The sequence below is a fragment of the Rhinolophus sinicus genome, linkage group LG05 (assembly GCF_036562045.2).
Source record: "Rhinolophus sinicus isolate RSC01 linkage group LG05, ASM3656204v1, whole genome shotgun sequence".
NCBI lineage: Eukaryota > Metazoa > Chordata > Mammalia > Chiroptera > Rhinolophidae > Rhinolophus > Rhinolophus sinicus.
This window is the reverse complement of record NC_133755.1, coordinates 61523478-61547764: the sequence shown is the minus strand read 5'-3', so window position 1 is coordinate 61547764 and position 24287 is coordinate 61523478. Positions and strand designations below refer to the sequence as shown.

At 38.1% G+C, this 24287-nt stretch overlaps 1 protein-coding gene across 2 annotated transcripts in view; it reads right to left on the bottom strand.

The window, feature by feature from the left end:
* Positions 1–24287, bottom strand: part of DNAH6 (dynein axonemal heavy chain 6) — a 248852-nt gene that overhangs the window by 127412 nt on the left and 97153 nt on the right. For both annotated transcript variants that reach the window (XM_019756389.2, XM_074332256.1), the window contains 11 exons: positions 23328–23465; positions 21573–21740; positions 19477–19625; positions 17994–18101; positions 15637–16192; positions 14731–14853; positions 11045–11227; positions 10351–10494; positions 4900–5121; positions 3921–4068; positions 1520–1677 (listed from right to left, as the gene is read on the bottom strand). In XM_019756389.2, the coding sequence (XP_019611948.2) occupies positions 1520–1677; positions 3921–4068; positions 4900–5121; positions 10351–10494; positions 11045–11227; positions 14731–14853; positions 15637–16192; positions 17994–18101; positions 19477–19625; positions 21573–21740; positions 23328–23465 (2097 nt within the window). The remainder of the gene's footprint in view (positions 1–1519; positions 1678–3920; positions 4069–4899; positions 5122–10350; positions 10495–11044; positions 11228–14730; positions 14854–15636; positions 16193–17993; positions 18102–19476; positions 19626–21572; positions 21741–23327; positions 23466–24287) is intronic.

Below are 24287 nucleotides of genomic sequence, written 5' to 3'. Positions count from 1 at the left end.
TCAAAATCTTTTCCTTTCATGGTCATTTTGACTTTGGAAAAGAACCAGAAGTTGTATGGTGCCAGACCCGATGAATAAGGTGGATGAGGACACACTGTAATGTTTTTATTTAACAGAAATTGCCACACCAGGAGCGATGTGTGACATGGGTGTTGTCATGATGGAGAATGAAGTAAAGACACTCACGAAAGAGGACTTCCAGAACTGCTTCAGAAAGTGGCAAGAACAATGGGACAAGTGTATTTGAAGTGAGAAGGAGTGTTTTGAGGGGGATTAATGGCAATGTGTCTTTTACTGTAATACATTTTTTTAAATTTAAACATTCACCATATTTTGTGGTCATATCTCATATAAGGACTCCTATGTAAAAATTTAATCTTAAAAAATTGTAAGAATTTGTAATCAAGTTATAGTATATTCATTCAACAAATGCTAATTGATTCTCATCGTTTGTGGTAGTTGTGTTCTATAAAGTGGCCAGGAACACCAAATGAACACACACTGAACCACTGTTCTCAGGGGAAATACAAGATTAGGTTCTTGTGAGCCTCTCGTCACATTTTCATCAACTGATCAACACATGACATTGCAGTGGCCTCTGGTCTTGCCTCCTCTCTAGTCTACCCCTTCCCTGCCGCCAAGGGGATCTTTCCATAACATTTTCTTCAGAGGCTCCCCATCACGTAGAGGATAGGTAAACCCACATCATTGGCCCCCTGGTTCCCTGGGCTGACCTCTGCATCTCCTGCTGCTTTGGTGCTCACCTTCTGAGCGGTTCCACATTCCCTGCCTCTGAGATGTGTGATGCCCCCTTTCCTTACTTTACCATGCTCTCTCTGTCCGCAAAATCCTTTCCCAACCTCACCGTCACTGGGAGGGCTTCTCTCATCCTCGACCCAGCCCCCACTCTGCCTCTTTCCTGTTCACTCATCACCCTGCTTTATAAAGAAATGTCCATCTACCCTCCAAAGCTGAGCCCTCTGGGAGGTGGGGGCTGTCTCACTTGTCCCTGAACCTCCTGAATCAAGCATGACAAGAACTGAATATGGACTGATAAATTACACGTAAGAAACACTGAAGCCATAAGTTATGGGCTAAATTGTGTCTCTCCCTCCCCTGGCCAATGAGATGTTGAATCCCTAATGCCCAGCATCTCAGAATGTGACTATATTTGGAGATAGCATCTTTAAAGAGGTAGTTAAGTTAAAATGAGGTCATCAGGGTGGTCCCAATATTACTGGTGTCCTTATAAGAAGAGGAGATTGGGACACAGATGGGTATAGAGGCAAGATCATGAGAAGACATAGGGAGAAGACTGCTATCTGTAAACCAGAGACAGGCCTCAGAATAAACCGACCCCACTGACATCTTCATCTCAAACTTCCAGCCTCTAGAATTGTGAGAAAATTCATTGTTGTGGTTTGACTTACTTTGTTACGGCAACCCTAGCAAACTAATACACCACATGTCCTTGCTGTTTAAATGTAAACATGCAAAGTAATTTAAAACCCAAAGTAACCTGTATGTCTTTCCAAAAGAGTTTGTTTCTGTCATAAAATCCACCAAAATCTTGGTACTGCCGAAGTAACTCAATCGGAGGCTGAGAGCCGTAGTGATCCAGTCTGGGCATGTTTAAGTCGTCAACAAATATCACAACGTGTTTGTTTCCTGGTGGTCCTGGGGAAATAAAGTCACTTTAATTGAAGAATTATGATTTGCCTTTGGAAAATGTAAGACAAAGTTTAGGTAAGGATTTGACTCAGTGAATACCCTGTAGGTCATAATACGCTCAGTTCTTCTCTCAGGAGAGAGGAGAGCCCAAGCAGAGTCCTGCCTCGGGGAGGAGAGACCTTCCTCGGTCCCATCCAGGCCCCTGCAGGGAGTTCTGGACCTGGCCAGATGTCCACATGGCCAGAGGGTCCCTCGACCTCACTCCCAAAGGTGCAAAATAATGCCAGCTCTCTAGTTCGGTCCTCACCTTTCTCGATCCCAGCCACTGCCACTGCCCTCACCAACTGTGTGCCTGGCCATGGGGTAAGGAAAGGCATTTTCTTTTCACAGTAGGAAGCAGAAGAACTCCAAAGCTTCCTTACATAAAGGCCATCTCACCACCCTCTACAGGAAAACAGGGCTGAATATTCAAAAGCATCCTGATCACATCCAAGGGAAACCCAGTGCAGGGGAGCTGGACAATGGCATGTTTCACTTAAAGAAAATCAATATACACACTTGTCAGAAAAAAAGAATGAGTGATAACAGAGGAAAGAGAACAACGTAAGCAGAGGAGGTGACTCTATCTAGCACTTGACAGTTCCAAGGTAACTGAGGCAAACTCAGTGCTCCATTCCACCTTCTAGTCCCTGGAAACCAAGAAGCAGGAAGGAGGTGGGGAAGGTATTAAAATAATGATTCATAAAGATTTGGGGGTCCCATAAGAAAGACTGGCATCCATTCTTCTGTGCCTACCTGAGCAGGGAGAAAGGAACATAAAGGGGCAATGAAGCAGCTGGTATTGCTCATTAGATGATGGACAATGTGGAAGGCAGCTGAGCCTGAGCTCTGCTAGTGCTACACCAGGAGGGCTGTGAGCTGGGTGAGTGGACCCCAGCTGCAAGGGGCTGCAGGATGTACCACTGCAGGGTGGGACTGAGGGAGTTGAACCCTGATTCCCCATATTAGGGAAACTTCCAGTGGGGAGGCCAATGCTTGACCTATGTACAGCTCTCTTGGGAGTCCCTCAGAGAGCCTGCTCCTGGAAGCCTGCCATCCACAGAGCGTGGGCAGATTCAGTACCAGTCAGAGAAGCAGGGACAATCCACACAAGCCCATCGAAGCACTAGGTAGGGAGGACACATTTGTCCTTTCCTTCTCCCCCTCCCATTTCAACACACCAGAGCCTCCTACTGTGTTTCCCGAAAAATAAGACTTATCCGGACCATCAGCTCTAATGCATCTTTTGGAGCAAAAATTAATATAAGACCTGGTCTTATTTTACTATAAGACTGGGTCTATATAATATGATATGATATGATATGATATGATATGATATGATATGATATAATATATATAGTATAATATATAATATAATATAACATAATGTAATACTGGGTCTTATATTAATTATTGCTCCAAAAGACGCATTAGAGCTGATTGTCCGGCTAGATCTTATTTTTCAGGAAACACGGTAGAGGGAGGGCAGGAAGGATAAAAGAGCGCCTATGGCCCTCTCCACCTCCAGCACCTCAGCTGCCACAAACAGAGGAGAGGAAGAGCTTTATACTGGGTTTGAGATTGAAGCTTTACATTGAACCAGCCTCAAAATAACTGAAAGAGACCAGAAAGTTATGCTATTTATCTAAGCAGTTAATAAGGAGGGGTGAGGGAGATCCAACAAAGTCTGGCTGAAAGCGCTGACTAAAGAAGAAAACAAAACAATTTCATGCTTCTTCCCTACTGAATTCAGGTAACTCAATGCACCAGCTATAGAGAGGTTGTTTTGTTGTTTTAAACAAAGGGAAATTAAAGCAGCTTTGAAAATAGAGCATAAGTGGGGAGGGGGAGAGTAATGGAGAGGCAGAGACTGAAGATATGAGTTGAGGTGATGATAGAAATAACTTGCTTGCTAACAGAAGATGTCTATATACCGGGGGTGCCACAAAATGTATACACATGACTTGTACTCATCTTTTATTATTGGTATATATTGAGTATTACAATTTTAATACAGTTTTTTTCCTTTCTTAAAATGTGTATACATTTTTTGGGCACCCTCTGTATATAGCACAGGAAAGAATATCATTAACTGAATCACCTTTACAATTAAATAACAAAGAAAATATCCAATTGTAATTTTATTATATGCATTGTTTCTGTGATTGATTAATAATTTGTGTGAAACAAGTGAAAATGATAATTCTTACCTAGAATATTTTTTCTTTTCCTTTCCAATTTTGACTCAATAATCTCTTGTGTTCTTGCAGATGAAGTTTGAGCAGAAAAATTTAGATAAACAGGAACATAGCCAGCTGATTCTTGAATCTTATTTAGCAATCCTTTTGCAATAACAGACTTTAAAATAAAAAAAAAGTTAATTATTCCACATTCAATATAAGATCTTTCAATTGTCTTTATCAGTAATAATCCCTTACAATGAGAAAGAAACATAATAAAAGGAGAGAGGGTAAAGCCAGATTGAAATGTCTGTCTCCCTCACCCTGGAGATTCTACTTAATTATATTTATCAGAGCCAAAGAAATATTTTAATCAGCACTATCTTGGCAAAAAGTTTTTAGTTTAGTTTCGTACCAAAAACCATGTTGGTTACTACCCAAGTCAATTTAACAGCAAGAATCACAGAAGGACCCAAACTTCTTTTAGAACTAATTTAGAGAGGAAACAGTGAATCTCTGTTTATGTGGAATCCCCTCAAAACCAACACAACCAAATAATCAGCACTTTCTTCTGTATTCTACTTTTTCCAAACACTGTAGCTGTGTGAGGTAGAAGCAAATGTACAGGAGGGGACAGACTGGGCTTCATCAGTAGTCTATTGGGGATACAAACAGCTTGGCCTAGTTCCCACCCTAACCCGTGCAGGGGCAGCCCCAGAAATTCCACGGGATACAACATAAAAGCCCCCAAACACCAAACATTGGTCCCCAGGGTCTTCTGGTTTATATAGCATTGACACCAAAGATTTATTCAGAAACTGGCAAACTTTGGAATGATTTCCAAGGTCGATATAGAGTCAGCATAGTTAGAATCTTCCTGAAAAAAAAAAGATCAAAATTCAAAAGAATTTCCCTTGAGAAATAATGTGTTATTTGGGGGGCTTAGAATTCTAAGTCCACCATGCCCTCATTTTTGGAGAGACCTTCTTGCTTGATGAAGGTTTCCTACCTTTCCAACTCCCGTTGTTCCTGTAAATAGCACCGAATGCCTGACGGCCAGTAGTTTTTCCATTAGATACCCAAAGCGCACCGTGTCAACTGTGGGAACAAGCATTTCAAAAAAAGGAACATCTCGGCTGTACTTGAAGGTGGGTATGATTCGTTCCCAGGGGTCCAGCCGTTTGGTGTCAAAGTCCATGTGAACGCTCCACAGATCGCCAGAACTGGGGAGCTGAAGTAGAAAATTAAGTACCACTTTCAATAGAATTGACACACAGCAACAGAAATATTCATGCAGAAACAAAGGCAGTCATAGAACGTATATGGATTTGGATTTCTTTTTCTTTGTAGAGAAGTAGTTGTTTCAGTATCAGAGTTTAATTTTTTTAAACACAATCCTGGAACACAATGCATGGAAAAAATCTGATATATTGATTATATTAAAACTCCACATTGGAATTGTAAAGCATTTTCAATTCTTCAATTCAATTCAAAATTCAGAGGCTTGCTTATGACAAATTCTGTCTTGCTGCTGGGGGCAAGTGCTGAATGAGCTCTGCTGTCAATGACCTTGAAATTCATATGGGGGACACAAGGACATTAGTTCATATCCATGGAGAAAAAAGGGTTGTGAGGGACTTCAGTACATTCATAGAGGAGGGAGGGCTTATTTCTACTTGCAGGGGAGTTGTGGTGGCTGAAGATTTAAGAAGGCTTCTAAGAGGGGCTGATGCTACAGTTCCAACTTGAAAGACAAGCAAGAGTCAGATGGGCAAAAAAGGGATGGGATGGGGGATGGGGAAGGAAGGGTCAGGGTTCAGCTTAAGAAAACAGGTCGGGAGACAAGCCGTGGAAAGTGCCATGCATGCTGGGAACGATGAGACTACTGCACACTGTGGGAGGTTAGGCAAGGAACACAGGGCCAGGTTATGAAAAGACTTGCTAAGTCGAGTTTGGAGCAAGAGTTCAGTGAAGGAGTCTAAGTAGGTGGGTGACATGATTAGACTGCATTTCAGAAGTTTCATTCTGGCAGCTGTACAGAGCAGTAGTGTTTCAAGATCATTTGACAGTGACTCAATAAGAAATCCATTTGACAAGGTGACTTAGTACAGACATACATGTGTGTGTGTGTGTGTGTGTGTACAAATAATGCATAATATCTACCCCTACTATCTGCCCCTAGATCTTATTTTTAAGATCTATTTTCTTTCTAGTCCATTAAAAAAAAAACTTTTGAGGTGCAACATAACATCTTTTGTCAGATTTTAAGAATCCAGTTCAAAGAGTTTTACATATGTAAATTTTAATGTAAACACCCCTGGATCACAATATAGAACATGTCCAGTACCTCAGAAAGCAACTTTCTTCCCCTTCCCTGTCAATACCCGCTACACCTGAATCCTCCTCTGAGCTAAGGCACTAGTCTACCTGCCCGGGCTACTTGTCTACCTTTGCACTAATACCATACTCTCAATTATTGTTGCTTTATAGCCTTGAATTCTTGAAGTCATATAGTTAAGTCCTCCAAATTTGATCTCCTTCTTTAGAGTCTCTCGATTATTATAGGTCTTTTACATTTTCATATAAGTTTTATAATGAGATTATCAATTTCCATAAAAATCTATTGGGGTTTTGTGTTTGGAATTATCTTGAATTTAGTCTTGTCTTGAATTTAGATACACAGTGTCTTAAAACATAGTATGTCTCTCCATTTATTCAGATCTTTTAAAATTTCTCTTGGCAATGCTTTGTAGTTTGCAGTGTAAAAGTCTTTTATATCTTTTGTTAGATGTATTCCTAAGTATTTGATATTTTTTACTATTGAAATGATATTGTTTTAAAATTTTATTTTTGAACTTTTTGTGGACCTTGTATCCAATGACCTTGCTAAATTACTTATTAATTCTAATCATTTGTTTGTAGATTCTTTTGGATTTTCTACTATTCAGTTATATTTCCTGCAAATAATGACAGTTTTATTTCTTCCTTTCCAAAGTTTGTTTTCTTCCTCCCTCTCTCCCTCCCTCCCTCCATCCCCCCCTTCTCCCTCTCTCTTTCTTTTTGACCTATTGCACTGGCTAGGATCTCCAATATAGTGTTGAGTAAAAGTTGTGATAGTAGCTATTTCATTTTTAAAAACTGAACTGTGACTCTTTCAGTAGATATCACAACCAACTAATAAACAGATTGTAACCTGCAATTTTAAGAAACACTGGCATAAAGGTGACTTAGATAAGACTGGACCAAAGGCAAGGGAATAATAAATAGGCTATTTTAATAACCCAAAAAGAAATGACAAGAACCTGAGTTATCCAGAGGCAATGAGGATGAAGAGATGAAGACATATTTGAAAAAAATAATTAGAAGAAAAAAATTCACTCAACTTAGTGTTTCACTGGCTATGGGAAGATAAATAAAGAAGGAAGAACCTGTAACACTCATTGAGTTATGGCTAGTACCAGGAAGCTTAAGGCCATTGACTACGACGAGGAATACAAATCCAACAGCCCAATCATTTGGGACTTGCAGACTGATGGAGGAATCCACCTTTTCATTCTGGACACCCTCCTGTTATCCAAGTAGCATTACCACTGCCATGTCAGAGGCTGGCACCGTCCTGCTAAATAGCCTATGGTCGTAACCCATCAATATGTTCTCATTTCACCCAAGAAGAAAAGCAAAAGTCCTTACAATGGCCCGTAAAGCCCTATATGTGTTGCTCTTCTGCCATCTCTCTGACCTTATCTCTATCACACTCTGTATGATCATTGTACTCTGACCTCACTAGCCTTCCTGCTGTTTCTCAAAATTGTCAAGCAGTTACTTCAAGTAAAGGCCTTTGTATTTGTTTCTCCTTCTGACTGGAATGCTGTCTCCCTGAATAATCTCTAGTGCTTTGACTTTCTTCAGGAGTCTGTATAAATATGACCTTATTAGCAAGTTTTCCTGACTACCATATATAAAATAGTTCCGCACTGCATCCTGTCATCCTTACTCTGCCTTATTTCTCTCCATAGCACTTATTACCAGCTGATGCATTGTATATTTGTCTATTCCTAAATATTTGATATTTTGACTCCCATCACTGTAATGTAAGGTCTATGAGGCTAGGGATTTGGGTTATTTGCTTTAGCCACAATAGTGAGAATGGTGCCTACCATGTGATAGGTTTTCAATAAATATTTGTTGACTAAATACTTAATGCTTGCTCTGGGCCATCTCTTCTTGCTCTTTGATGATCCCAGGTCATTTCCCTTGATTCAGTGAGGTCGGTTTCTCCGTCTCAGATTTCTAATTGTCCTCAATTGGGTCCATCCTGTCCAAATGTGATAGTCATCTTGAGGATCCAGCAAGGTTTTACATCTGCTAGAATGTCCTAATCCATAAGGCTCAGATCCTTGACGTAGGAAATTTTTTTTTCTGGTAACTTTTTGATATAATTTAAAACTTACATAAAATTTAAAAGAATAATACAAAGAACTCTCATATAGTCTTTATTTAGATTAACTGATTATTCACATTTTGCCCCATTTGCTTTATTATTACCTTTCTCTCACTCCGTGAGAGTCAGCTGTATATACTATTCCACCTTATCTTAAATACTTGAGTGTATATTTCCTAAAGAACAAGGATATTTTCTTATATAACCACAGTAAAATGATCAAAATCAGGAAACTGAATACTGATATAATGTTATTTACTTTACATTCCATATTCAAATATTGCCAATAGTTTTAATAATGTCAGGTATAGCTATATTTTTCCAAGTCTAGGATCCATTCCAGGATAATACATTGCATGTAGTTATATCTCTTTAGTCTTTTCATCTGGAAAAGTTCCCCAGCTTTCTTTGTCTCTCATAACAGACATTTTTGAAGAACATAGGCCAGTTTATTTTATAGAATGTCCATTTGTTTAAGTATTCCAGATGTGTTCTCATAAATAGATTCAGGTTATGCATTTTTGAAAGGGATATCGCAGAAGCAAGGTTGTATCTTTCTCAGTTCACCATATCAGGAAGCATAGGTTTGTCCTAATATTGAGGATATTAAATGGATCACTTGGTTAAGGTGGTGTCTACAAGGGTGTTTTTTTTTTTCTACAATGATACTATTTTTCTCTTTGCAATTCAGCAATGGTTTGCAGGACTTACTCTGAAACTATGTAAATATTTTTTTTCTCTTCAAACTTTCACCCACTAGTTTTAGTATATACGTACATTGATGATTCTTGCCTAAACCAATTATAACTACGATAGTTGCAAAGTAATGACTTTCTGATTCCATATTTTTGCCTGTGTAGATTAGTTGGTATTCTACTGTAAGGAAGAGCTCTTCCTTCTCCCCCATGTCTTTCTTTCTTCATGTATCTTTTTATTATCAAAATGTACTCATAGATTTTGACACTCAAATCTGCTCAGATTTGGCCAGTGGTTTTAATTTGCATTTCTCTGATGATCAGTGACTTTGAGCATCTTTTCATATGTCCATTGGCCAGGTGTGTGTCCTCTTTGGAGAAATGTCTATTCAGGTCCTCTGCCCATTTTTCAATTGGATTGTCTGTTTTTTCGGTGTTGAGTTGTATGAGTTCTTTATAAATTTTGGATATTAACTCCTTGTCAGCTGTGTCATTGGCAAATATCTTCTCCCATTTAGTAAAATGTCTGCATGCAAGCAAGTGTGCACGGGCCCTTTAAGAGGGTGTCCGGGTGTCCACAGCCTTCCGTCTCACCCAGATGGTCAGAATCCCTACTGTTTTTCACAGCCAGATGTTGTGAGGATTCCTCTTCATGGCACCAGTACTGTGGGCTGAGGAGCCCAGTGTGGGACTGGGGTCCCTCGCTCTTCCTTTTTGCTTCTCCGCCTCTTCTACCAGTGTCGACATGGCTTCTTTTTTATATCCTTACTTATAGGACTTTTGTTTAGCTAGGCTTCAGATAATCCTTCAGGTTGATTGTTCTATAATTTAGTTGCAATTGTAATGTGGTCATGGGAAGAGGCAAGAACAGCCTTTACCTACTCTGCCAACTTGGATCCCCTGAATCACATCTCTTCTTCCATATTTGTAAATCCCCTCTCTAGTGAGAAACCTGTTTGCCATTATCTTCAATATATTTATTCACTTGCTCAATCTTAGAGTGTACAGAAAGTAGTTTCAGAATCACTAAACCATAACAACGTGAAGAGTAAGTTTACTAACTAGAATTCAATCTTCATTTATAGTAGGGAGTTTTAATATAGTTTTATACCTTACTTTCTTCATATGGCCAGGAGAGGACTTCTAAAATATTGTATTATTTAATACAGTAAATATTCTGTATGGTAAAAAAGTGAATAATTTTAGAAACTCTTTAGTGAAGAATTTGTATTTGCAGTAGAACTAAGGCTCTTAAAGTTTCAGTCTTGAAGTTTAGTTTAATGGTTTAGTTAATATGTTAAAATTACATTTATTTGGCTCTTACCCTGGCATCAGGATTATCATCAAATTGTGTTCTAATAAATGTATCAAAAGAATCCCAGTAGTTTTCAGTTAGATTTCCACCCAACGACCATAAATAACAGAATACAAAGGTCTGACATAGTACAGTGTTCAGTTTTGCTTGTTCCTGAAAGAACAAAGAAAAATAATTTTAATATTTTATGTTAACATAAAAGGAATCCTAACTTGCAAAGTCTAAAGACTGTTTTCTTTTGTTTAGACTCATGCATTTTTAAAAGGGCACAGCCTATTTTTCTTATATTTCCTTTAATGGTTCACAGAGTGATGTTTTATAGTCGTACAAATTTAAATACTCTGATGAGAAAACGAATGACAAGGTTTATGTAAAAAAAACAAAACTCAAGGTATTTTTTCAATTGACCATTGTGACTCTATGCCTGCATTAAGCTATTTAAGCAGCTGCTAGACAGACACATTAGAAATATGTTGTGGACTGCAAGGGAATTTAAACTGAGTATAAGAGTAAATTATAGGCTCTCTAACATTCCTTCCAAATTAAGGATTCTATTAATTTATTCATAGTCATTAGTCTCCTGAAAAGTTAACTTGAAAATCAAATGATCATATTATAGAAAATCTGGCGTTATTTATTTGCAAAGCAGATATACAGTAATCTCATTTTTCTAGCTTTATAACAGTAATAGAATCCTTCATACCATTGTCAAATTAACTGCATCTTTCCCAAGTATCAAAGACTCCAATAAGTAACAGAGTGTAGTAACTTTGCTAATGTCCACTTGTGGGATCGCTTGGTTGCATTTTCTATTGATAAAATGTAAACCATCATCAACATAACGTTGGAAAAGATTCAATATATATTCTCGAGTTTCCTCATTTAGCTGGAAATAAAACAAACATAATATTTTAGCAAGACCAGATGAAATATGTAATTAAGTTTAGAAATGGGTTGGTTTATATCCTTATATTGTAATATATTTTGTGACTTTTAGACTAAGGGGTATAAGTATCACAAGATAATAAATAAATACATTTTCAAAACCTATGACTTGGAAGGGACACATGGGGAGATTCTGGGTAGCTGATTATATCTTACATCTTGATTGGTAATGGGTACACAGGTGTTTATTTTATAATCATTTGTTAAACTGTCAATATGTATTTCATGCAGTCTCTATATTGATGATATCTCTCACAATTAGGAACAATAAAAAAGAACCATAAAAGAAAATTTAAAAATATCCATGTAAGATAGTAGGAATAATTCCCAAAGATTTTAAAAAGAATGCAGCCCCTCTCACCATTCCTATTCAACATTGTACTGGAAGTCTAAGCTCATGCAATAGGACAATGAAAGGAAATAAAAGATATACAGATTGGGAAGGAAGAAAAAGTCTTTGTTCACAGATGACATGATTGTCTATATCAAAGATAATCCTAAAGAACTGACTAATAATAATAATAATAATAATAATAATAATAATGAAATAAAACAAAAGACCCAAACACCTGGAACTAATAAGCAGTTATAACAAGGTTTCAGGATACAAGGTTGATATACAAAAGTCAATTGCTTTTCTATATACCAGCAGTGAGGAATTGGAATTTTAAATGAAAAATAAAACACCATTTACATTAGCTCCAAAAAATGAAATACTTAGGTATAATTCTAACAAAATATATATAAGATGTATATGAGGAAAAACTATAAAACTCTGAAGAAAGAAACCAAAGAAGATCTAAATAAGTGAAGAGGTGTTCTATGTGCATGGATAGAAAGACCTAATATTGTTAAGATGTCAGTTTTTCCTAACTTGACCTATATAAATTCAATGCAATCTGAATCAAAATCCCAGCAAATTACTTTGTGGGTATCAAACTGATTCTAAAGTTTATATGGAGAGGCAAAAGGCCCAGAATAGTCAACATAATATTGAAGAACAAAATTGGAGAACTGACACTACCCAACTTTAAGACTTACTATAAAGCAACAGTAATCAACACAGTGTGGTATTGGCAAAAGAATAGACAAATAGATGAATGGAACAGAATGGAACCTCAGAAATAGACCCGTAGAGATATGTTAATTAATCTTTGACAAAGGAACAAAGCCAATCCAATAGAGAAAGAATAGCATTTTTAACGAAAGGTGCTGGAACAACTGGACATCCACATGCCAAACAGTGAATGTAGACAATGATCTTACACCGTTCACAAAAATTAACTCAAGATGGATCATAGGCCTAAATGTAAAACTATATAGCAAAATTATAAAACTTCTAGAACATAACAGAGGAGAAAATCTAGGTACCTTAGGTTTAGAAATGAGTTTTTATATAAACTCATTTGTATCCAAAAGCACAATCCATGAAAGTAAAAGGGATAAGTTAGACTTCATTGAAACTAAAAACTTGTGCTCTGTGAAAGATGTTGTTAAGAGAATGAAAAGATGAGCCAGACTGGGAGAAAAATCTTTGTGAAACACATCTGATAAAGGATTTGTATCCAAAATATAAAAAGAACTCTTAAAACTTAACAATAAGAAAACAAATGACCCAATAAAAAGTGAGTGAAAAATTTGAACAGATACCTCACCAAGGAACATATACAAATGGCAAATAAGCATTTGAAAAGACGTCCCACATCATCTATTAGAGAATTTCACATTAAAACAACAATGAGCTACTACTACACACCTACTAAACACCAACACCACCACACACTGGTGAGGATGTGGAGCAACAAGAACCCTCATTCATTGCTCGTGTGAGTACAAAATGGTGCAGCCACTTTGGAAGACAGCCTAGCAGTTTCTGACAAAGCTTACCATAGTTTTACCCTATGACCCAGCAGTCACACTCCTATGTGTTACCCAAATGAGTTGAAAACAAGTCCACACAAAAGCCTGAACATGGATGTTTATAGGAACTTTGTTCTTGGTTTTAATTTTTTCCCAGTTTTATTGAGAAATAATCGACATACATCACTGTATTAGTTGAAGGTGTACAACATGCTGGTTTGATTCCAACTACATGATATTCTGGAAAAGGCAAAACCATGGAGACAGTAAGAGATCAGTGGTTGTCAGGGATGAGGGAGGGTGGATGGATACCAATAGGCAGAGCACAGAGTTTTTAAGGCCGTGAAACTATCCTGTTTGATACTACAATGGTGGGTGCATGACAATTATGCATTTGCAAAACCCACAGAATTGTACAACACAAAGAGTAAACCCTAATGCAAGCTATAGACTTCCATTATTGATAACGTATCAACAGTGTATCGATATTGACACATCAATAATATATTGACAATGTATCAATATCAATGATGTACAGTGATATTGGTTCATCAGGTTTAACAAATGTACCGCAGCAATGCAAGATGTTAACAATAGGGAAAATTGTGTTTGGAGGAAAGGGAGAATATGAGAACGCTCTGTACTCTTAAAAATTTTTTGTAAACCTAAAACTATTCTAAGTAATAAAGTCTATTAATTTTTAAAAAGTGCATTTGTGTGGTTTAAAATCTTATGGTAGCCCATGATAAATTCTCTGTTCTGAGAATTACTTTCTTTAACAATGTACGCTGAGACTAGACCACAATATTGTTAAAATGTTGATGCCTAAGTATGAGAAAAACAATAGTTTTCTGATTCATCATTGGAGGGGGAGAGGCAAAAAGAAGATGGCTTTCTTAGAGTGAGGACTGGATTGGGGCAAAACATTGCAAAAGATGGCTTGAGAGAAATCCTATTTTAGAATGAAGAGGGCACAGAAGTTAATATGGAACTGAGTTGTTCTGAATAATAATATAGAAACTTTCCTTCACTTAGGGTAGAATGTTACTTCCGAGGTTAGAATGTGTTTGGGGTCATGGATGGGTGACTGCGTGAGAGGTAAACTGGTTTTTTCTTCTCTCTGGCTCTCGGTGTTAACGGTTCTTAAAATCTGAAAATTATGACAGTGCCTGGACTGAAATGTATTTTTCTTCACTGTGATTGCCTCTTGTTATCCCAAACCTTCAGTAAACTCTTTTTTTTGTTTTAATGCCCCATTCTGCTCTAGCTGTGTTTTGGGGGATTCAAGAAAGTGGTTTGTGTTTGTAATTGAGAAGCACCAGTCTGGGGAGAAGCCAGGCAGAGGAGGCAGGACCCAGGGCGACTAGGCAGATGGAGGCTGAGGCCACACATAATAAGGACAGAGTTGGGGAATATACAAACATTTCTGGATGGTCCCAAGAGTTCTCAGGGAGAGGAACTTCGTACAACGCTAGAATTCCCTCAGTCAGGCACAGTGAGACCTTCTCTTACTGCATTTTGGGCACTTAAGGGAAGTATGAGCCCTGACAAACTGAGATACTGGGAACAGCTGGTTGCACTTACTTTTTTAGAAATACCCTGCATCCAGGTTTTAACATATGGCATCCATTTCAGTTCGTCAGGGTCTACAAACACCATTCCACATCGACTGACTGTTGCAGGAGAGGCAACCCTGAGATCTTGCACCTAAAATTGAAGAAAGTTGGACAGGAAACAACTAATATGATACTTCCTTATTCCTTCAATGTTAATGAATCACATGTTTGAAGCTTAAATTAACACTGATAGGCTTTATGTGGAAGACAGTGGGAGAGCTGTAGGTAACCAGAAATGGAGAAGGAAGTTAAGCATGAGGTGAGAAAACTGGTAATTATAGGAGGATGCTGTCAAATCCTATAGGACGGATGAGGTATTTCTTTTTCCTTATCTTTTCTTTCTCATTTCATTCTTGTATCCAACACCTAGCCTAATACCTAGCATATAATATGCATTCAATCAATGTTTGATGAATGAATACAGGAGGGGTGGTTATCTTTCACAATATTTTGTCACTGTATATGGTCCACATCCTCTTCCAAACCCTCCATAAAATATGCATACCACACTGGGATAATTTCTTCACTTTAAACACACACAACAATTTTCTTAAACTTAGAAAGCATTTCAAATAATGAGAACTCATCAATATGTATATTAAATAAGTCCAAAAGAAAAGAAACAGGTGCTGGGGAAGCCAGAATTTATTTCATTTTCAGTTTATAGAGACATAGGAATGTTTGAGAGACTTTTGTTGTCAGGATGGACAATATATTACAAATGGACAATTTAATAAGTATTTACTACATAAACAAAATACCATGGTAGACCTTACAGATACTAAATGAAATGTCAATCTGAGAAAAAAAAAAAAGATAGTATGCCAGTCTAATGAATGATTTCTTCCCTCCACAGTATGACATATACATTTACCTCAAAAAGCATGTGGATTTGAGGTGTGAGTTTAATCCGCTCGCTGTTAGCCAGGCAAAGCATCTTGTTATCATCCAACACTGTATTCATATTTTCAATCCAAAGAGCATCCACCGGCCCATCACTGATGATCCACTTATGGTCTTCTGAACTGTCATTCACAGCTGCTCGGACACTCAGTGCCATCAAACCATCTTTCCACTCCAAGGTTATGCTATTAACTTCGCCATATAATTCACCCATTGTAATTGATTTAGGATTAAGAACGTATGTTTTAACTGGTTGGTAAAATGGATTGTCTAAACCAAGTTTTTGCAAATTCCCTAAAGTTTCTGCAAGTATTCGGTAAACTGTGGTCTTGCCACCTCCTGTTGGCCCGACTAACATAACACCATGCCTGACTAGCATGGTTTCATAGAATTGTATCACTTTTTTAACCATACATATCTCAGGCTGAAGATTTTGTTTATTCATCACATCTATAATTGTTGATTGCAATATACCATAATCATGTTCTGGAATTTGGACTCCAGGAAAAAGGTCAGATATGATTCCACTGAAATAACAAAAATAAAATCAATTAAGAACCATTAGTCATTGAGTTTTCCCCATATTTATTACAGTTAATTGATTAGAAATTAAATGTCTTATTTTTCTCATTGATCTTTTCTTCTCAACATGCACAGTACTTGTCTGTCCTATGTGTTATACCAGAACCTATCATTTCTCTGATATTGTGTTTGATTTTGTTTGTTTCTTGTAGAGTAAACCAATGTTTTTAAGTATACTGGGAGCTTTACAACATAAGGAATATCTATTACATTTTTGTATTGTCCACAGTACATGGCACAGTACCAAACATATAGAAGGTAATGAGTTTATCAGTTTATTTTTTAAATTATATTTCGAACTCAACTTTCCTCAAATGTATTTATAATTTTACGTAGATATTCAGAAAATAGTGAACTAATACTAGGTAAAAAAGGGTGTAAAGGAAAATTTGTTCTGTGGGAAAGAGTTAATATGTGATGTTTCTATGGGTAAAAAAGAAGCTAAATCCCTACTGCATACTATATACACAAATGCATTTGAGATACAGTAAAGACCTTAACGTAAAATGCCAACAAAGTAGTAGATGAAAATATAAAAGATGAATTTTGCACCACTGTGTTAAGAAGGCCTTTCTAAGATAGGCAAGAAATCTACAAGTGTAAAAATTGTCGATAAACTGAAAATATAAAAACAAGCAAAAGACAAACTTCTATTAGGTGAAAGACTTTATATATGAACTTAATGACTGATAGACTTAGAGAAATATTTCCAGTTTTTACACCAGATAAAGTTTGAGTTCCTACAAAGCAATAAGTGAAAGAGCACAATAGAAAAATCCTCTGAGAAATAATAAATATACATGACTAATAAGTGTTCATGACTAATAACACTAATAATTAAAGAAATGCATGCATTTCTTTTGGTCCCTCTTTAAAACATTTAAAGGGAAATAAGCATTTTCATAAAAACCATTTATATAAATGTAAAATGTCTTTGGAGGATATCTTGATACTCTATCTAAATTAAAAATGTTCACACCCTAGGACCTAGCGAACTTACTTCCTACAATCTTAATTGTAGCAATATCATAAATGTGCAAAGATAACTGTGTAGGAATTTTCATCATTGTATCCTACCAAGAGGGAGTAGAGAGACACGTGATCTGGGAAACGGGCACTGATAGAAGACAAAGCAGAGGGAGTCCCCAGCATAGTCTTAAATGGACATCTCAGGATAATAGATGTGCACCAGGGGTAATGGACAATCAGTCCCAATTAGAGCAGGACAGAGGGCTCCAAAGAGACAAATTCAGTAGAATATTTTGTATCATTGAAGGTTTTGTTTGTTTTTAGGAGATTTACACTCTGGCAGAATTTGGAGACAAATTAATGGTAGATGTATAGGAAAGTAGGTAAAGGATTAATTTATATAGCTGTGATAAATTATGGAAATCCTGGATATTTAGCTCAAGTTATGTTGCAATATGACTATGCAGAGAGGATAGGTCAAGAGGAAGAGATGTATTGCATTTCTTCATCTCCCTGTTAGTAACTTAATAGATAATATCCAAAACTGAATAGGGACATAGCCTGGTGATAAATATTTTGAAAAAAATAAATAATTGGATTGATGCTAAAACTTCAATATCTTTATTCTAAACTAGTATTTTTAAAAAAATTGCAATAAGTATCTCTAGAAAAGATAAGCTAGTTAGTTCTTTGTTAGAGACAGTCATATTTGCAGATAAGACTATCCTTTACCTTACACCATAGCTGTGCTTTATTCTGTAACATCTAGAAACTTACCTGAACAGAAGAGCGTCTTCTGTTAGGAATTTTGGCAAGTTGGAATCTCGTAAAGCTCTTATCAACACTACATCTTCACTTAGGTCTGGGTTCTCTCTTTTTAAAGACCTATATTTAAAGGAATAATTCAGGTGACATTGTGAGAACGTATTAGTGAATGATTTTCCTAACCTGTGGGTCAGGGATCCCACTTGCAGAAAGCCGTGGGGGGCACCCCTTTGCAGGTTCCCGCTGGAAGGGGAGTCTCGTGTTCCCTTCATGCTGAGCATCCATCTCCATCACAGCATGTGCACCAGTCAGGACCTGGCTACGTAACCTTGAGGAGAATGACAAGGACATTTTCTCAGCCTCCCCCATCAATCCAACCTGAATTTACACGCATCCACGGATGCAGCATGATGATTCATGGCCCCGTGACTCTTTTCTCTCAGCCCAGAACACACTGCTTTGCTTTTCTGTCTGCTCTTATCTCCCCTTCAGAACCCAGCTCAGTTACTCCCTCCTCTAGAAAGTTCCTCAGTCCTTCTCCAGGGCAAACCTTTAGCATATCCCTATGGTTACCCTCACTACATCGTGTCCCAGATAACTGCTCATTTGTCTGTCTTGCCCATTGGGCTGTAGTTGTTTTCTTTGAGTGCAAGTATATTTGAACTTCTTAGTATTCCTTCTCCTTACATGGCAATCCTGTGAAGAGGAGAAATACTGTAGGTGAGAGGTTGAAAGAAAGAACGGATGCTACATGGGGCAGGGGGGTTTGTGCAAAACCCAAGGATACAGGAGCCCGGCAGAAGGGGACCCGGATATGCAGAGCCCCGACCAGCAAGCCATGGCCTGAGAGGAAGGAGGAGAGAGGAGACAGATGTTCTCAGAGACTTTGGGCAACCTGGGGATTCCAGAGGCAGGAGTTTAAAGAGGATATAAAGAGAGAAGTTGAGGCCTGAAAAGAGAATGTTTTACTAGAAACTAGAAAGCAGCTCAGTCATGGACCATACTGTAAAGACAGAGGTCAAGTCTTGGACAAAAGCCTCGACTGAAGACAGAATGATGAAACTACAGTTTTTTGCATGCTTCAGGCTTCGTCAGGCAACACGTATAAGTTAATTATTGTATGTGCATAACAAACTGTATGCCCTTTAAATCTAGTCATCCATATTGTGGTGGTAAAGGCTTTTGTACCCAAAAGTTCGATGCATGTGATAAATTCAAGGGAAATGAAAAGGAGCTGAAGCCTAGTCGAGATTCAGGTTCAGCCTGTGACAATCATACAGGGTCTCAAAGTGAAGAACTTTTGTGGGATGAGGAGAGATGTCCCATTTCACTGTGGAATCGGAGTGTCAAGATAAGAATGATGACAACTGTGGCAGCTGACATTTATAAATCCTTATAAATCCACAGATGCTTTAAGCGCCATCTGTGAATTACTCATTTAACACATTTGATGACATGGTTCGGAATTTTACTCTTGACCACCTTGGTTTCTTACCCAGCCATGACCAGCACAGACTTCACAGCTCTCATGCCGAAGTCGTAGTGATCCTGCTGAGAGAGCTGTTCGCTGCAAAGCTTGTACATCTGAGTCATTTTTCTTGCTAATGTTTTACTGGATTCAAATCCTTCAGAATACAGAATTACCTAGAAAAAGCATAATGTAATGCTTACTATCTTATATTGACAACATTATATTAGCATGAGACCAATGTATTCTGTCTAATTTAGGCATCACACCTCTCCAAGTTGTTATATCATTTAACAAAGAAATGTAAAGATTGAAGTGCCACAAGAAGGTAGAAGATGGGCTATTATTTGGGGGAGGCCTGAGCACTGATTACGCTTTCTTTCTATAGATGAAGATGTGGCCTTAGTGACATTTGGTTCACAGAGCAGAGAGCCCACTGCTTGAAAAATGTTCCCATCGTGGAGGTTGGATGGTGTTATAAGACCTGAGTACAAAAGCAAGACTTCAGCTTCTCTGATCTGAGTGTCAGTGATAGCCCTTTAGGCTCCCTGGGAAACAAGGGACACTACGCTGAGGTCTGCAGCCTGTTCCCTGCCCTAGGAGGCTACCTTGCCTCTGACAAGTTTCTGCATCCTTGGCTAAATAAATCAATAATGATAGTGCTGGTAGGTCCTTCTTCTAATCAACTCGCATCACTACAGTTGGCCTCAGAATCAGGATTTGAAATGATGCAGAGATTTCTTTCTTTCTTTTTTTTTTTTGTTTAGAGAGAGATTTCTTACTAATGTCTGTTCTGTTGATTGCTGTCACTACTTACTAGCACAGAACTCTGCACACTGCAGATGATTAAAAATATTTACTGATGACAGACCCTGATCCAATCAATCTGTAACATAGGAATAGCACTCACTAGCCTGGATTTTTCAATTTCTCCAATTAATTACTGAATAATATAACAATAGGATGAAACATGAGATGTGAACACAATGTTGCGCTGAGTCCTAAACGTGGTTTTCTTCCTACCAGCTTTGGACAATGAGCAAGTCATTTATTGTCCCTGTCCCCAGAGGGGCTAGAGTGAAGAAGCCACCTGCCTTAACTGCCTGCCACCCCACCATGCCCACAGAAGGTGCTGGGGGACCCACAAGATGCTGTAAACATTATACTAATAAAAGTTGTAAATTTTCTAATGACAGAATTTGGCATGGTTTAGTCCATTCTTAGGTAAACACTTTTACTTCATCCAAAGGAATATTTTAAATTAGCTGTTATCAAAGGAATTACTAGCCACAGGAGTAATTTGTGCTTTCTGGGAAATTCCATTCGTAAAGGAGTAGTGCTCCTTGTTAAGAAATGTTAAGTGCTGAGCACAAGGGACCTTCTGGAGTCCTGAAAATGTCCTATATTGTGGTCTTGATGGTCACACAGGTGGATCCTTGTGCAAGAATCCCTTGGGTTGTACTCCTATGGTCCCTGCACGTTAGTACTGTATATAAATTATACCTCAGCAAAAAGTACCAAGAAAAATTACATTGGGCCTTAGCTAGTATGAAGAAAAAAAAAATAAACCAGTTTAAACAGAAAGAACAAATACAATATAAATAATTTATTAATGATTACTATTTTTGACTAAGCTGATACAGACTTACAAACCAATCCGCACCCTCTATCATAGTGGTTAGCATTGCGGTTACTCAACATCCTTTGACTCTAATAAAAAATAATGCACAGAGAGAAGTGAGAGTGATACAGTAGTTTTAGAATGATTCCAGACATTTTAATTCCTGGATGAACTGGTAAACCCAATGAACTGCTTAATTAAATTCATTGATTGTTTTAAGGACCTACTATATTCCAGATACCATTCTGGGAATTAGAGATATAGCACACACACACACACACACACACACACACACACACACACACACACACACACAACATTCTACATAACGATATATCAAACATTCTACCTGATAGTGATCATATCTACTCTTATGAGCAAACAATAATGTATAACCTTTGCTGGTGTGCATTTATAAAGGAAACTTTCTAGTTCAATAGAATCAAATGGTAAATAAAACAGACCAGCTTAAATTTTTCCTGCTTTATAATGTGAAACTCACCTCCGCAATCAAGGCATAATTTGGAACCATCATTGCAAAGGGTCTAAACAGGGCTTTCAAATTATCTGGCAATTCAGTTCTGCCTGCATATCCAGGATTCATTGTGATGAAGGCTGCACAAGTCATAACCAACTTTATTTCCCGGCCCTCAAAAATGAATCTAGAGAGCTGTTTAAAGGAATGAGAAAGTATGAGTTAACAGTTATCCAGACATTTGTAAATTCTTTTACATAATTACTTCCGGAGTCAATACTTGTGTAATGGAGCATTCATGCAATGACTACTGATTTCAGCTGTTGGCCAACAGGGACCATTTCTCTCCTGATTCTGTCCTACCCACTCACTCTCAACCTTCTCTGGGCTCAGTGTTTCCTGCTCTCTGTCTCCCTGCCCCTGCCTTGCCCAATTTGTCTCTTCCTGCCTAGTCAAACCTGTACATTTCTGTGCTTTGGTTTCTTCATCTAATCCAGGGGATGTATCTCACTCCAACTATCTCTTCTGGCCACTAGCAAAATTGAGGATGAGGCTTAGTTAGTCTCAGATGTACTCCTACCTTTCTTTTACTTTACACGGTTGCTCTCCAGTTGGCAAGGCTTCAATCCTTCCTCCATTCCCTTTGGTCCTTTCTCCCTTTCCCCCCATACTTGGCTCTCAGCTAATTGCTCAACAAAGTGATAATGACTCACAAGTTATGCTATATCTGGAGGTCCCTGCTTTTAATACAGCCTCCCCCCCACCGTGCCCCCCCGAGGATCTGGGAAGCAGGATGGTGTGTAGTCAAAGGAATGCAGACATTTAGGGTTACATGGATTTAGGTGTGTATCTTGGTTGTATGGTGTTCCCAGAAATATTTTTAAATTTCTTTGAATCCTTTTCACCTATAAGTAACTTTGGGAAAATGCCACCTACTTCACATAAGTTTAGGGTAAAGATAAAATCAGTGTAAAGTACAATGATTTGTACAGTTTAGCAGCTCATTAAAGTCCAATTTCTGCTTTCTTTTTACTTGTTCTATAATTTGCTTTTCTGCAGAGGTGATAATCAAAATATTTAACAACTCTTTAGTAGGGCACCTTCAAATGAGAATCATCCCTGCCCCTAGAGCAAGAGCTGGATCCAGAGGCCCCCCCTTGCTATGTCAGGATGAACCCTTAAGAATGATCCTAAGGAGGTCAGGGGCTGATTTTTTTTTAAATGGTGGGGCTGGGCCACGTTCGTATCTTCATCTGATCCTACACTCCTTGGCTTTTCCAGTCCCGTGAGTTCTGGAGAGCCAACCTCCTCCTCTGCCATCTTTTCTACCAGCGCTAGACTGAACTTGGGGGCCATCTTGAAGGCAGTGGAGCCCGGAAGGCAGCATTAGAGAAACCTAGTAGAGAAGTAAATGTCAAAGGCAAGAACAAGAAAGGTGAGGAAGAAAGCAGGAGATGGAGGAGAGAGGGACAGGGTGCATCTGTGTGTGTGTGTGTGTAGGGCTGGGAAAAAGAACAGAGTTCCATGAGGGCAGGAACTGAGTTTCACCAACTCTGTTCCCCAGCTCCCAGCACAGTGTCTGACAGAAGGTTGTTTCTCTGTGTTGCCTGGATGAGGAATTAATTCTCCCAAACTAAGTCACATTGCTGTAGTGCTCACCAGTTACACCGGAAGCGTGGAAGGGGCAGGCTAAAGTTAGCATCGCCCTTCCATGCAATGTGCTGTAAGTTAACTACGAGCTGAAGAAATGCTACTTCCATAGACGAGTGCCTGATACCTTACCTTCGCAGCTTTGGCATTCCTAATGGTTATGAGTTGCTGTGCAATGACGGACAAAACTTCTATGTCAATTCGATTAAATTCATCAAAGCAGCACCAAGCCCCTGACTGTGCCAGACCGCTGAAGAAGCGCCCCATCATCTGAAATCAAAATCACACTGTTCACCTTTATATTACGTAGTTGAACTCCTTCAAAAGTTAAATTTTCAACTGAAATATTTTTAAAAAGAGAGGTGGTATGTACAAATAAGCAAACGTTTTAAGTGAATATTGGGCTATATCAGAAGTTAGCACCTTTCTATTAGAGGAAATATCTTTTTGTTTCTTTCTAAATGACTTATCTCTTTCTAAAAGAACATGTCCCGGAAACACTAATTTCTGGAGATGCTTCTGAAAAATAAGTATGATTTACTCTATGAATGAAAGAATTGCTATTTACTTGGACAATTTAAATGATAATACTGTAAATTTAGACATTATACAGGTATTTGTGTAACTTTTAGAAAAATGACAATATTAGCTCTGTGTGTTAGCGGCCAAAAGGCATCCATGGTCAAATACATTTAGGATTTGCTGAATTAAATAAAGCTAAACAGATTTCATAAATGTGGGGCTTTATAAAGTATGTAATATGCTACCCTGAGTTGTGAAAACCTAGAAGGGAAATGAGGATAGTACAGATTTTTGTTGTTGTTGTTGTTCTGCGTATTTGAAGTAGCATTCCAAGAAATATACTTTGGGGAGGTGCTATTTCACATACTAATTATTTCACCGATGTCTTTCCTGTTACTGAGAGGCTCTACATCTTTCCTAAAAAAGACATCTAAAGCCGTGACCAACAGAGTTACTGAAACAAGTGTCACTAAACACGAAGTGGTTACTAAAGCAAGCATAGGTTCCTTCTCTTGTTTCTGCTGTGAAGGCTCCTGCTACCACTTTCCCAGTGGTATGGGTGAGGTGGGA